The sequence below is a fragment of the Pantherophis guttatus genome, chromosome 12 (genome assembly GCF_059756535.1).
Source record: "Pantherophis guttatus breed Tessera chromosome 12, ASM5975653v1, whole genome shotgun sequence".
NCBI lineage: Eukaryota > Metazoa > Chordata > Lepidosauria > Squamata > Colubridae > Pantherophis > Pantherophis guttatus.
This window is the reverse complement of record NC_142074.1, coordinates 21,456,261-21,472,054: the sequence shown is the minus strand read 5'-3', so window position 1 is coordinate 21,472,054 and position 15,794 is coordinate 21,456,261. Positions and strand designations below refer to the sequence as shown.

Below are 15,794 nucleotides of genomic sequence, written 5' to 3'. Positions count from 1 at the left end.
AATTCGGGAGGCCCGTTGATTCTTTTTTCTTTTTAAGCCTTGTTGTTAGTTGTGAAGTTGTGTCCGACCCATCACGACCCCATGGACCACGTTCCTCCAGGCCTTTCTGTCCTCTACCATCCCCCGGAGACCATTTAAGCTCCCGCCGACTGCTTCAGTGACTCCATCCAGCCACCTCATTCTCTGCCGTCCCATTCTTCTTTTTCCCTCAATCATTCCCAGCATTAGGCTCTTCTCCAGGGAGTCCTTCCTTCTCATTAGGTGGCCAAAAGTCTACAGGAAAAAACCAGTTTTTGGATGATATGTTCCCACTCCTTGCTGGTGGCCAGGCTGCAGCACTGAACATACCTTGAATCATTAACACGGACCAACATGCATGTCTCTCATCTATGCTCAAAATGATCATTAAGAGCGACAGTGCGAATTGTATCTTGGCCCAGCAACGGTCTTGACTGTTTTTAGACACAGAAGGGGATGTCTTTTATCACTCCAAATTTTCTGTTTCTGCATAGATACTTATCTTCCATTTGTTTGGATTCTTCAGTAATGAGGCTTCATCTTAGAATTGTGGGTTTAAATCTTCATAATGTACTTAACCTACATTATTCATTTCAGGAATGGACACAATACTTTGCACCAAAAACTGAGTTTACCCAATGTTTTAATCCACCAGAAAAACCACAACAGATTGGAGAAGGTTGTGTGGGTGAATATAAAGTGTTGCAAAAATAAAAGTCGAGAAGCATGTAGGAAATAAGAGATTTAATAGATGCTGTCCTTAGCTGCTCAAGAAGCCACTACATTAATAGAGAAGCATTGAAGATATAAAAGGATTGATAGCTTCAGAACTGTTCTTCAGGAGGCAAGTGATAAAAGAAGATCAAAACCAATTAAGTACCTAAACAAAGGTTGGGTTCACACAACCTGTTCAATAACACTTTTTCTTAACCACTATTGGGAGATTAATCTACTATTATGTGGCTAGTTCACATACTGTATTGCTTTAATCCAGTGTTTTTCAACCATGGTAACTTTTAAGATGTGTGGACTTCAACTCCCATAATTTCCCAGTCAGCCTGCATTATGGATTGCTTATTTAGTATCCTATGACTATCACTAAGTGTTGTACCTTATGATTCTTGATGAATGTATTTTTATGTACACTGAGTGCTTACGCACCGAAGACAAATTCCTTGTGTGTCCAATCATACTTGGCCAATAAAGAATTCTATTCTATTCTATTCTATTCTATTCTATTCTATTCTATTCTATTCTATTCTATTCTATTCTATTCTATTCTATTCTATTCTATTCTATTCTATTCTATTCTATCCAAGATAGAAAGTGTCCTCACATACTGCATTACAGTATGGTTTGCTGGTTTAACCGCTGCGGACAGGAAGGCACTACAGAGAGTGATCAATTCAGCACAAGAAACCAATGGTTGCCCTTTAACGCCACTGGATGACATCGCCAGGTCTCGCTGCTTTAGCAGACTAAGGAAGACACTCCGAGATGATTCACACCCTGGTCAGTGTCTCTTCACACTTCTACCATCGGGTTTAAAAAGTTTCTATCCTTGGGCTGTCAGACTCTTAAACACAATCACAATCACTCCATGCACACGTGGAAACGTATGACTAGTTTTTCTTTTTCTTTTTTCCCCCCCTAATTACTTGCATAGGGATTATTCTTTATACTATATATGTTGTTTGTATTTTTTGTCATGGATTGCACCAGTGAGGCTAAAACCAATTTCGTTGTATAGATGATGTACAATGACAATAAAGGCTATTCTATTCTATTCTATTCTATTCTATTCTATTCTATTCTATTCTATTCTATTCTATTCTATTCTATTCTATTCTATTCTATTCTATTCTATTCTAGTTTAGCCTGACTAGGTGGCTCAGTGGCTAAGACACTGAGCTTATTGATGAGAAATGTCGGCAGTTTGGCGGTTCGAATCCCTAGTACAGGTCTGCGTGAGTAGGGGGTTGGACTAGATGACCTCCAAGATCCCTTCCAACTGTTACTGTTACATATTCTGTGGAATTCTGGGATGGGGAAGCCCACACATCTTAAATTGCCAAACTTAACCCTGCTTTCATCAAGGGATGGCAAACTGCATTGACATACAGAAGCCCATGCCAAAAACCCATTGCAGGATGGTGTGACGTGTAATTCAACCATTGTTTTGAGTCACTGAGCCCGGGGGGACTTATTTTGGTGTGACACCAACGTCCTGACCGTATAGCTTTCAAATTAACGCTCCGCCCACAAGCGGGTGGGGGGGGGAGGGACAGCTGATCCTACCAGCCAATAGAAAAGACTGAGGGGAGAAAGGGGGGGGAGAAATGCAACCGAACGGGCAAGAAAATGGTTCCTCCCATTAATCTCCCCCCCCTGCTTTTTTTTGTTTTTTGTTTTCCCCCTCCTCGCATTAGTCTCGCCCAGAACGCTCGGACTCAAAAGCGTCATCCTGAATTGGTCTCGCCCTTGCTTTTCGAAACGCCGCCCCTCCGCGCGCGGGCGCAGGTGGTACGTCCCCGCCCGGCGTGAGTCGGCGGCTGCGCGCGTAGCGCCGCCCCTTTTCTGTTTTCTCAATTTCTCACTCTTTCCCTTTCCACCCCACACACACCCCCCCCCACTCCGCAAGTACAGTGGTACGGTCCGGCATTGCCCAAGCAGCCTCGGCCGGCGCTACCACTCACCCACCGCCGCGTCGTCAAGGGCCTCTTTCCTCGTCCTCTCCCCCCCCCCATTGTTGAGGCACAAGTGGAAGAGGCCGCCTCCGCTCGGAACCCAGCCGCCGCCGCCGCCGCCGCGAGTCCCCCCCCCTCCCTTCTCCTCTCCCCGCTGGTGTATGAGGGATTCATAACCGCGAGCCGTCGTCCCCCGCCATGTCCACGCCGGCCCGGAGGCGCCTCATGCGGGACTTCAAGAGGTAAAAAGAGCCGCTGAGGGAAGGGAGTGGAGGTGGGGGGGGAGGGGGCGGCGGTGAGGGGAGGGGGGGGTAAAAGGAGAGCGCCTCGGAGGGAAAGAGGTGAGGCGATCCAACATGGCGGCGGAGGATGGGAGCGCTACGCTAGTAGCGTAGCGGCCGTGGAGATTAGGGCGAGTTACGCCGTTGGCGCAGGCGGAGCGAAACCCCCCCCCCCACCCGCCTGCTTGCCTCGCCCGTTCCTGCCTCCCAGCTGGTGTTTTTTTTTTAACCCTTTCCTTGCCTGCTTTTTTTTTTTCCCTCCCTCCCACCCCAAAAAACAGGCTACAGGAGGATCCCCCGGCCGGAGTGAGCGGAGCCCCCTCGGAGAACAACATCATGGTGTGGAATGCCGTCATCTTTGGGTGAGCCTTCCCCCTCCTCCTCCTCCTCTTCCTCTTCCTCCTTCCTCCCCCCCCCACAGGAAGGTTGCAAGCCCTCTTCTCCCCCCCCTTTTTTTTGCACCCCGCATCTCTGCTCCCCATTTCCAGGAGGAACAAGGGAGCGTTTCCTGGAAGATTCCCCCCCCCCCACCTCCTTGCACTCACACGCAAACACACACACCCCTACCTTGGTTTTCCAAAATTGCAAATGGGCTGGTTTAAAAATAGATAGATAGATAGATAGATAGATAGATAGATAGATAGATAGATAGATAGATATAAGAGAGAGAGAGAGAGAGAGAGATATTAGATAGATAGATAGATAGATAGATAGATAGATAGATAGATAGATGATAGATAGGAGAGAGAGAGAGAGATTAGATAGATAGATAGATAGATAGATAGATAGATAGATAGATAGGAGAGAGAGAGAGAGATTAGATAGATAGATAGATAGATAGATAGATAGATAGATAGATAGATAGACAGATAGAGATGAGAGAGAGAGAATGATAGATAGAGATGAGATAGATAGATAGAGATGAGAGAGAGAGCGATAGAGATGAGAGAGAGAGATTAGATAGAGATGAGAGAGACTGATAGAGATGATAGAGATTAGATAGATAGAGATGAGAGAGAGAGATTAGATAGAGATGAGAGAGATTAGATAGATGAGATAGAGATGATAGATAGATAGATAGATAGATAGATAGATAGATAGATAGATAGATAGATAGATAGATAGATGCCAGATTTGCCACCTAAAGGGCTGGGAATGGCTGGCCCAGGGGTTTAATTCTGCTCCTGTCCCCCCCAAGACTAGTTCTGCAGTGGAAGTGGAAATGGGTGGGGTGATGTGGGGGTTTAGCCTTGCAAAAAAGGCAGCCCTGCCCTGTCTCCCGGAGGATGGATCCATAGGCTGAAGGAGTCTGGAAACCCCCCCACCCTGCCCCTCATTTCTGTTCTGCCAGGGGAAAAGGGAAGGAGGGAGGGAGGCCTGGTTTGAATCTTCAGGAAAAGGTGGCTTTGAATGCTTTAGTTTGTTTTTTTTTGTTTTTGTTTTTAAAGGGGGATGCTTGGTGCTCTCTTGAGCTGGGTTGTTTTCTTGCAGGCATTTCATGACCCAGCTAGGCAATGTCGAAAGGAGAGGGGTGTGTGTGTGTGTGCAGAGAGGAGGAGAAAAAGGACTACGGGGGTACTTGGTGGTCCTCTGAGCTGGGTTGTTTTCTTGCAGGCGTTTCATGATCCAAAACATTGATGCTACATCAGCAGTTTCCTAGTTTAATGAACCGTCTTGCAAGAAAACAACCAAGGTCAGAGAGCACAGTCCTCCTCCTCCTCTCTGCACACCCCTCTCCCTTCTAGCACTGATGATGTTACCGAGTTGGATCATGAAACGCCTGCAAGAAAACAAGCAAGCTCAGAGGACCACCAAGGACCCCACAGTAATCCTCCTTCTCCTCCCCCTAAAGCCCACCCTCTGTTAGCACTGATGATGTTACCCAGCTGGGTCATGAAATGCCTGCAAGAAAACAAGCAAGCTCAGAGAGCACCAAGGACCCTTCATTTCAACCCTCAGCTACAAATATTCCCCTTCATTGTCTTTTTTTTAAAAGCTAAAAGACCCCTCCCCTCAAAATAAGTGCAGTTGATTTGTATGAACTTAATTTCTTACAAAAAGGATGGGTTCTCCTCCTCCCAACCCTTTCAAGAGGGAAGCCAGACAGCCATTTGTGAGGGTTGCTGCAGGATTCTACAATCATCCATCTCTCCCCTGGGTTAGCAGGAGAAATCGAGTGGTTTGTTATTCCAAGGCCTGTGGTGGGTGAGAGCTGTAAAAAAAAATACGTTTGGAGGATCCTAGATTCCTTTTTTACATAGATCCCTTTTCCTGGTGGGATCTCTTGTGTTGCTATTCTAGCCAGTATACCATGGCTGTTTGGTCTAGCATGAAGGGAAGTGCAGGGCTTCAGTCCATTACCATGTTGGGGCAGGTTAAGAACATAAGATGATTATGATCTACAAAAGCATGGTGCTCTTTCATAGCCTCCTGCTGTTAAGTTGGCCAGAGCTGATAGAATTTGAGAATCTAGGACATTCAGAGGAGCCCAGCTTTCCTTCCTCTATATTCAGATAATAATCATTCTAATCACTTTCCTTATCACTTATCAGATGTTTTTAACTCTGTGCTTTCATCAGTGGGAATATCGTTCTCGTGGCCCAGTTTTTACTTCTCTGTGATAATAGTCTAGTCATTCCACTGGCTGTTGTTGTTTTTTTTTCCCTCCCCCAGATGTATTGAATTGTATTTCCCTTCATTCAAAAACCAGCTTGTTCGATAGACGCCCACTTCAGGTCCATAGTGTATTGCTCACTTCCAGGAGCGAGATTTGCAAAGGCAGAAATAATTGTAATTGATGGTAACATAATAGGACACATCCAGATAGGGCTGGCAGTTGCTTTCTGTTAGAAATAATAGCATATTCTGGTGAGGTAGAATGGCAGGGTGTGTGTTCAGAAACTGCCATTAGTGGTGGCTGGAGTTATTTTAATTAAAAAAATAATCATTATTATTGTTATTCTGACAACCAGTTCCTTGGTCTCTTGAAAGAACATCAGGCCACTGGAATGAATAAAGACTGGCTTGGAAAGCTTTCCTACATTTATAAATATTTTGTAAAATAGGCCAAAAAAAAAAAAAAAAGTAAGTCCATGGCTAGCGGTGGCATCTCGGTGGCTTTGGTGCACTCTGAAAAGAAATTCCTCCAAATTCTCTCATTTGATTGCTTATCTAATCCAAGATTGATAGGCAGGGAAGAGTGATCCCTGCCTCAAATCTCCAGCGTGTATTCCTTTTCTCTCCTGCCCCAAATGGCCCCACGAGCGTCTTCCCTTGTCTGTGTTTTATTATAACTGCTCTAAAATTTTCCAAAGAGGGTATTGCACAGCACACACACACCCCACCTCCTGAAACTGCAAATGATCACGAGGAAGCCAGCTCTACTTGGCTGGTGTCAAGCTTTATGGTTGTGATCCTTGCCCTGACTGGAATTCCAAGTGGAAATCTTAATCAATCAATGGATTTTAGTTCATTCTTTTACAGTAATTGTTACCCTGACAGGTGTGACCTGTTTTGATAGCATGGATTAATTATATAGTGTGGGTGACATTCCCTTTTTTCGAATTGTCTCGGAATCGGAGCCGATTCACTTTCCTCCTTTGCTGTGTTGTGTTGGCTCCAACTGAGCTCCAAGAAAGCTTTCTCCTGTTTGACCTCTAGATAGGTTGGGGTTCCAAGCCTTTGTCCATTGCAGTTGAAGATTTCTCAGGATTGATGATTGCAGCCTGTCCAGAGAGTCCCAGTGTTTGAATAGGCAAATGCTATTTTAGGATGGTTGTGCTTTTCTAGAGTACCTGAGTTCATGCTTTTCTAGGGTACCTGTAAAAGGTAAAGGTAAAGGTTCCCCTCGCACGTATGTGCTAGTCGTTCCCGACTCTAGGGGGCGATGCTCATCTCCGTTTCAAAGCCGAAGAGCCAGCGCTGTCCGAAGACGTCTCCGTGGTCATGTGGCTGGCGTGATTCAACGCCAAAGGCGCACGGAACACTGTTCCCTTCCCACCAAAGGTGGTCCCTATTTTTCTACTTGCATTTTTTACATGCTTTTGAACTGCTAGGTTGGCAGAATCTGGGACAAGTCACGGGAGCTCACCCCGTTATGCGGTGCTAGGGATTCGAACCGCTGAACTGCCGACCTTTTGATCGACAAGCTCAGCGTCTTACCCACTGACACAGTAGCAATTGCAGTGCGTGCTTTTCTAGGGTATCTGAGGATGTAGCCATTGCTTTTGTGCACGCTTTTCCTTTCTTCACTCTGCGTCTGCCTCCTCTTCTACAAGCCTTTAGGACGAGGCCCCTTGGGACATGGGTCACTGCACCGTAGCTGTGACATACCTTATGCTCAGTATTGATACAGCTTTGAAGTTGGCTCACATCTTGCAAAGATTCAGGATTCTCACAAGCATTTGTGTGGGCTTCTTCAGAGGAAGGTGTTCAGATCCCTACATCCCATTGGTGGGGGATGGTGATTGCTCCAGCTGAGTGGTTAACAGTCTGATCATCTCTTTTCATGACTCCTAGCAGCCTGCTAGCATATAGAAGGAAAGACAGGCAAAGCTGATTATTGCTATTCAGATAGTTAGTTAGTTGACTTTATTGTCATTGCACCTCGTACAACGAAATTAAATGCCATCTTCAGTGTACATTATACATTAAAAAAATAAAACACAAACACACATCCTTCACATTATATACAATTGAATTGAAAACCCCTGATATTGAATTAATATTGCATATACAGTAGAATTCAATATGGTTACTGCCCTGGGATAGAAGCTGTTTTTCACCCTATTTGTCCTTGCTTTTAATTGTTCTGTACCGTCTTCGAGATGGTAATAGTTCAAAAAAGGGTGCCCAGGATCTTTAAGCATGTTTTGAACTTTATTAAGGCAGCGGGAGCTATAAAGCTTTTCCAAAGAGGGGAGAGGGCAACCAAAGATCCTCTGAACTTCTAAGAGCTAATGCCATGGAAGCCCCATGCCTGAAGCTTTATCTCCAACATCAAGATCAGGGGTGACTGGGATGAGAGATAGAACCCCCCCTCCCCCCTAAAATATTGAAAATAAATAGCTGGCCTCATAGTGGTTGCACCTCAATGATGTTGCTTAGGTTTGATTCTTCAGCTAAAACCTTTGAATTGAGTTCCATTTGAATCCGTTTTGGGAAATGGAGGGAACGCATCGTGTCCTTTTTTAAAAAGCTGACTCCTCTAAGTGTAATCTGTGACCTGTGAGATCTTGACAATACTTTTCTTTTTTCAGGCCAGAGGGAACCCCATTTGAGGATGGTAAGTCTTTATTGAAACAATCTTAAGAGACCGTATATGTAATCCTTAATGTGATATCACACCCATGTTGATCAGCCCTAGAATTTTCCCCACATCGGAATTTTCGGGAGGAGGAAAGCATTTCTGTGCTTAACTAGATACGGAGATACCTACACCCGAGTTCTCTCTCTCAGCGTCGTGTGACACTGCTGCTCTCAATCTCTTGGATTGATTGATTGACCCCAATGAGTGTGAACTACCTCTGTGCTCTTCCCTTTTGATGACTTTTGAAAAAATCATTCTCCATTCTGATAAGATTCCATTCTCCTTCGGGTTGAACTTAAAAATCCTTAATACCCTTCGCCTTCCCTCCCAAAACTTGGCTGCTGAGGTGGCTTTGGTTCCTTGGTTATCAGCGTGGTAACGGTTCAAAGGCCATCCGCGTCCTTTCGATTATTTTATTTATTTGTATTCCACCATTATTATTTTTACAAGTAAGTCAAGGCGGTGAACCTATGCAAACACACCTTCCTACTATTTTCCTCACCACATCCCTGTGAGGTAGGCTAGGAGAGAGAGTGACTGACCCAAGGTCACCCAGTTGGCTTTCATGGCTTAAGGCGGGACTCGAACTCATGGTCTCTTGGTGATTGGTCCAAAGTGATACAGCCTGCTTTCATGGCTAAGGCGGGACTTGAACTCACTGCCTCCTGGTTTCTAGCCTGGTGCCTTAACTGCTAGACCAAGCTAGGCTCTCTACTGAAAATGATTCTACTGTTGTTGTTGCTTATGCTTACAATACAACGCTTACCACCGCTCATCTCCTTCCACTTATGACTGTATGACTGCAACTTTCTTGCTGGTATCCTTACGATTTATATTGATATTGTTCCTGATTGCTTATTTGTACCCTATGACTATCATTAATGTTGTACCTTATGATTCTTGATAAACGTATCTTTTCTTTTATGTTCACTGAGAGCTTATGCACCAAGACAAATTCCTTGTGTGTCCAGTCACACTTGGCCAATAAAAAGAATTATTCTGTTCTATTCTATTATGGTTTTTTAGATCTTACTTGAAGGTATTAATAATTTTTAATTCAGATCCTTTGGAAAACCACCTTTATTGCACCACCTTTAACCTTGTCTTGCTGCATTTAGACCCATATGCATGTTTTTAAAAAGCATCCTTCCCTTTTGGCCTTATACCTACTTTGCTACCTTCTGAGTTCAGTTATAAAGGCAGAAGTTTGTCCTCTTCTTTGTGTAAAAAGGTTGTGCGACAATTTTAAACAATGACTGCCAATTTCACAGCCTGTCTTTCTATCTGCCCGGTTTCAGATTCTCTTCCTTTGCAAGGGAATTGCTGGGAGTTTTCTGATTTATTATGGAGCTGATAAAGGCAGGGACAATTTAAACCTACCTGTGAATATGATGTCATTAAACTCTGCCCCCCTCCCCTTTCTCAATTATAGGAACTTTCAAGCTTACCATAGAATTCACGGAAGAATATCCAAACAAGCCACCTACTGTCAGATTTGTGTCTAAGATGTTTCATCCGAATGGTACGTAGCTTCCTTGAACAGACAACAGTTTATATAAAAGAGCTAGGACAGTGGAAGAAACGGAGCCCGTATTTACAGTTTGAGAGAAGCTAGCTTATAAAATCTTAACATTCCTGCAGGGGTGAAAGAAGGCTGCGACTCCTTTAGAGGCATCTGTAATCCTGCAGTATAAAATGACCCGAAGGTGTTACTAGAGATTCATCTCAATCATATTAAGTAGATAAGAGATTCTGGTTAAACAAGAAACACGCAATACAGAAGAGTGTATTGTTTCTTTATGGAGCACATGGAGTCAACAATGACTGACTTTGTTGAAAAATGTTTTTGAGGCCCTAAAATAATCTGCTTTCGTAAAAAAGCAAGTTGAATAAGGTGTTCCTTGTGGTGATAAAACAAGCGTGGGTTTGAGGGATCCTCCCACATTTTTTTAAAAAAGCAAACAACCACATTTATTGTTCACATTTTGAAGTCTGATCTCTTCACAAAATAGATTTGTGGACAAGGAATCTAGGAAGGTCAAGAGTTCTCTCTAGATCTCAGTTATCCATGTCGATTAGGTTGTTATGGGCTACAAAAGCATTGCCTCCCGTCAGTTTAGGGACAGGTAGATAGTTAACTCCTCATAATTATATTATTTCAGCTGTGGGTTTCCTGGGTGTTCAATACACCACTGAAAATTGAAAAGAGCCGATAGAATCCTATAATAAAGAGATAAGTGAATATTTACAAAAGGTACCTTAGCAGCTATAATTATGTGTTATTAGGTTTCCATAGATCTTTGAAAGGATATGCGGTCCTTAATATTTGGTTGACATGTCATCATACTACGAATAATTTGATAGCCACAAAGAATTGTGAGGTCATAAAATGTAAGAGGGACTGGAAGAATTTAAGGGCTCAGCTCGGAGCCTGTGGTCAGAATCCGGTTCTTCTTGTGGGGTGACTTCAGATGGACAGGCAGAGTGTTTGTTAAGCCGGGCGCAACCCTTCCCATTGTAAAAAAACCCACACATTCTCCTTTTAGTCTATGCAGATGGTAGTATATGTCTGGATATTCTTCAAAACCGTTGGAGCCCTACCTACGATGTGTCATCCATCTTAACATCCATACAGGTAATGTTAGTTGTTTGCTGGTACTTTTCGAAGCTTCGTAGACTGATTGTCGCAGGCGCTGTGCAATTCAGTTAAGGGATGCAACCTTCCAGTATCATTTGGAATTCGAAGTAATTGGCTGAGATAACTGGCTCCCATTGTGCTGGTTTCTAAGCCGATTTAATGAAAAAGGATAGTCAAAAAGTCTCGTTCGGAGGAAGCTAAAATTTGGTAGGTTTTGAATCAATAGGCCCATGGGCGTATGATGATAGGTATTCAGTGCTTCAAGGATCTTAGTGCATTGTTTTGACTCTCCGAAAAGGAGCTATTGCATAAAATGTCCCAAAGGTGCTTTTTTCAAGAGGCAACTGGACTTTCTTGTTTTTTTTCTTTGAAGATGTTTCGTTTCTCACCCGAGAAGCTTCTTCAGCTCTGACTGGATGGTGGGGAATGGAAGGATTGATATTCCTTGCAGAAAGCTGATCATTTGCATCCTTTTAGAGGGTCCCTGACCCTGAAGACACAGATAAGCCTCCAAGTGCTTCATGCTGTAGTCCGCCAGCAGCCTGTGGAGGAGGCTGGGGAGGAACATGGGCCAGTCTGGAGTCTGGGGAAGGCTCGGACAAGGGCTCTGCGTCAGAGGCAGAGAAAGGGCCATCTGGGACGTACGTGCTGCCTCTGGAGCCTCCAGAGTCGGACCTCAACGAGGCAGAGGAATGGGGAGCCTGTTCCCAGTGTGCGCATACGCAGAGCTGCCAGAAGGCAAGAACAGCTAAAACAAAAGGGATGACTCGGGAGTAAGGCTGGGAGATGATTGGCCCCTCCCATAAGAGTTAAAAGAGGAGCAAAGAAATGTGGGCCTTTGCAGGAAGCAACGTTTGTTAATTCTGTTCAGTTTAAAGTCTGAAGCTCTGTTTGATTCTAGATTCTGTGTGGCTTTGCCAATTAGGTCTTTGGCAGCGTGTCAAGGGAGATAAAGGACTTCTCCCGAAGGACTCTTTATAACTAATTGGGACTCATCTCTGAATGAACAGAATTCACAGCTGTTGCAATAAAAGAGGTTTTGGGGACTACTCGTGTGTTTTAATGACTCAGGAAGCCTAAGTCAGAACACTTCAACGACCCTCAAAAAGGATGCAAATGACCAGCTGTCTGCAAGGACTATCAGTCCTTACATCCATTCCGAGCGGAAGAAGCTTCTTGGATCAGAAGCAAAACATCCTCAAAGAAAAAAAACAAAGTCCAGTTGCCTCTTGAAAAAGCATCTTTGGGGAAACCATGACTCGGATGACTGAGAATTGTTACAGACTTACTGCATAAAACCTTACTTGAAAGGAATAAGAGGAGCTGTTAAAATGTGGCTTTGAACAGATTGCAAATTCTTTAGCCTGGTGGTGTTTTCTTTTTTAATTGTTTCTTGCAAATTCCTGTTGTGAACATAAGGGAGTACAGGTAGTCCTCAACTTACAACAGTTTAGGGACTGTTCAAAGTTACCCTGGCACTGGAAAAAAGTGACTTATGAGAGTTTTTCACGCTTACAACCGTTGTAGCATTGTATTTACCGTGTTTCCCTGAAAATTAGACATCCCCTGCTAATAAGGCCAATCCGGCTTTTGAGCGCATGCGCGAAAATACACCCCACCCCGAAAATAAGCCCTCCCCGAAAATATTTAAACGCATACGCAGCCGGTCCCGGCCGTTTCCTCTAGTCAGGTAATCAGGTAAGACGGCAAGGGGAATTCCGTCTTGTTCCATGCGCCCCAAAATAATAAGACCTCCCCGAAAATAAGGCCAAGCGCTTATTTCGGGGGTCAAAAAAAATATAAGACAGGATCTTATTTTTGGAGAAACACAGTATGTGATCAGCTGCCTTCTGACAAGCAGAGTCCGTGGGAGGATCCAGATCCACTTAACAACCATGTGACGTAACTTAACCAGTGCAATGATTCACTTAACAACTGTGCCAAGAAAAGCCGTAAAATGGGGCAAAACTCCCTTCACAAATGTTCCACTTTAGAAGCCTAAAATTTGGGGCTCCATATTATGGTCGTAACTCGAAGAACTGCCTGTGCTTGATTGCAAGAGCAAATCTTTTTGGTTCCCCAAAGAGGCCGTATAACATTTGTTTTATGCCAATCTGGCTGCGTTAAATGTGGTGGCATAGGTACAAGATTAAAAAAAAAAGGGTATTAAAAACATCCCAGGAGTATTCTTAATGTACCTCCAGCACTCAAAAAACGTTTTGAATTTTTAACCATGGCCGCGCTCGGTATATTGGCATGAAAACCTGATCAAGGCTGACCATCTTTTTTTTTTTCCCCTTTTCCTTCCCTCCCCCTCTTCTTTTTTCCCTCTTCCAAAAAACAGTCTTTACTGGATGAGCCTAACCCAAACAGCCCGGCAAACAGCCAAGCGGCTCAGCTATACCAGGAGAATAAGCGGGAATACGAAAAGCGAGTTTCTGCCATAGTAGAACAGAGCTGGCGTGACTGTTGACCTTGGCTGATGCAAATGAACACTCTGATGAGGAAAATATATGTATGAAGTGTCTGAGTCACCACCTCCTCCTCCTCTTCCTCCTCCTCCTCCTCTTCGCATCACTGCATTTACTCGGAAAGCAAAACTAGCTGTCTGTGCCGTTGCCAACTTCCCTCGCTGGATCTCTTCTTCTTCTTTTTTTTTTTTCTCTTTGGACATCAGAAAAAAAAAACCCAACCCACCCTTCCCCACCCCCCCCACCTTCCCCTTGAGGTCAAATGTACTGTACTTGGGTTACTTGTTAAAAGAATGTCTGAGGCTGAATTTCCACTTCCTGTGGGGTCGGGCTGGGGTCTACCATCGCCAGTCTTAGGGGCAGTATTGTGCTTTTTTTTTTTTTTCTCCTTCCCCCCTTTCCCCGTAGTGTACACTTAAGCTTTTAATTGTAATTGTGTTATACACAGTGACGCTTACGTGTAGCTTGAGTCGAAAGAGAGCAAAAAAAAAAAAAGGATGTTTATATACAATATACATTTTTAACTATGACTTGAGTTGCTGATCTGTCTGAAGCTGGTCATTTAACAGTTGGGTTTCAACGTCACGACATCTGTGAGTATTTTATGGAAGAAAAGGGGTGTGCTGCTTTTCCATTTTCCCCTCTCGAGCTTCCTTTTTTTTTTTCCCAGCTGCGTGGGTTTTTTGCAGAACCGATTTCCAAGTCAAGCTAGGGGTGGGGTGGGGGGGTGCTGGGAGGGAGGTGGGGGATGGCGGCAGAGGGCCGATCCCTGCTTTTTATGGGTCAGGTGCAAGGTGATTGATTGGTGTTACGCGTGGACGTAAACGCAAATTAACGGGCACTTTCAAAAGGTGCTCACGCTTTTGAGTGGAGTTGTGGGCGAGTACAGGAGTCGAGAGTTGGTGGCCAAACGGGTGCGTTAAGGGCAAACTTCAAATGCTTCAAAAAACCTTTCCCCCCCCCAATTTCCCTCCCTTCTATGATTTTTAATTTCTACCTCTTAACCTGGGGAGTAGGGAGGGAAGGAAATGAGATTGTAACAGCTTTGCTTACTGTTTGGGAGAAAAGGAAAGGGGGGAAAAAAGTTTGCAAATGCTACTGCAGCATGTGTCTATTCTCTGTTCCCTTCTTCCTTGCCTTCCCCTCTGCCTGATTTACAGGGTTGTTTCACATTTGGGTTTTGTGTGCGTGTGTAGCCGGGTTTGTACTTTAATCAGCAGTGTGGGAGGAGACCAGTCGGTGGGTTTTTGTCCGCTCTACCAGTGTCTTCTATGTATACATGAACTCTGGAGTACAACTTTGCACAAGTAACCCATGTAAGAAACTGTACATTTTTCAATGACTTGTAAATAAATGTGTAACCGAAATGCTTAATTGTTGAAGGAAGACGACGTTGCATCGCTCTGCGTTTGGCTACAAGACAAGTTGATCTCGCAAATCGAAGGACGGTTTAATAAGGCCGATAGCTCATTAGGCCAAATATTTCCCTCTCTCTAGATTCTGGTTATAGATAAAAGAACACGCTCTACACTTTCAGGAACGCTTAGAGCCAATTACATAAATAAGGATGGTTTATAGTAATTTCTGGAGCATCCCACAAACTATTAGCTGAGGAGAAATAGTACATGGTCTGTCTCTTAAGCATATTTTTTGTGTGTGTTACGTCCCTTACTGCAACAGGTAAAACAGGCTAGTGTGACTTTGCCTTTCATGAGTTGGAACGTCCCTTAAGTCTCCTTTCTTGGGTTTTTTTTTTTTTAAAGGGAAATTGAGTGCCCTTACTACCTCCACAATGCCTTGTGTTTTCCAGCCACCTGTCTTTTAAACACTGCAGAGGCTTATAAGTTGCAAAGGAAAAAAACGGACATGCACACCGGTGGCAAGACCCAAGAGTTTAAACAGGTGAAATAATGTTGTAGGTGTGATGAATTGGCTTCACCCAACCTCTGCCAGAAGTTTGGCCTGGCTGAATGAGAAGTTCTGTTACAAGCCAATTACACCTGGAGATCAAGGGAGATTGAGCAGTGTAGCTCAGATATTGCCTTGTATGTGGAAAAAAATAAATATACACAATAGGGCTGTGTAATTTTTTTTGTGGAGTCGACAGCCAGTCTAGCTCCTGTCTGCAATTCTTTTTTATCTTTTCCTGCAAATGCAGGCGTGCTCCAGTGCACCCTAAAGCATTGCAAAGTCCTAATCCATTTTTTTTAAAAAAAAAACATTCTCGCTTTCCCTCATGCTAAAAGTTTTGTGTTTTTTTTTAAACTCAAAACCCCTTTTTCGCCTTCAAAATACAAAACGATGCGGAATCATTCCCTAAAATAATTCTTCCGTTGGGTGTATTGTTTCCAGCCTAGCAAAAGCTCAATGCCACAGTAAAACAATGGAAGG

The 15,794-nt window shown here is 43.9% G+C and overlaps 1 protein-coding gene across 1 annotated transcript; it reads left to right on the top strand.

Annotated features, from left to right (window-relative positions):
- Nucleotides 1-2,226: 2,226 nt before the first annotated feature.
- Nucleotides 2,227-14,770, top strand: UBE2A (ubiquitin conjugating enzyme E2 A). The gene is made up of 6 exons (XM_034425924.3): nt 2,227-2,947; nt 3,268-3,348; nt 8,245-8,270; nt 9,727-9,816; nt 10,841-10,929; nt 13,277-14,770. Exons 1-6 carry the CDS (start codon nt 2,904-2,906, stop codon nt 13,403-13,405), a joined length of 459 nt encoding a protein of 152 aa, XP_034281815.1. The 5' UTR covers nt 2,227-2,903; the 3' UTR covers nt 13,406-14,770.
- The last annotated feature ends 1,024 nt before the right edge of the window (nt 14,771-15,794 follow it).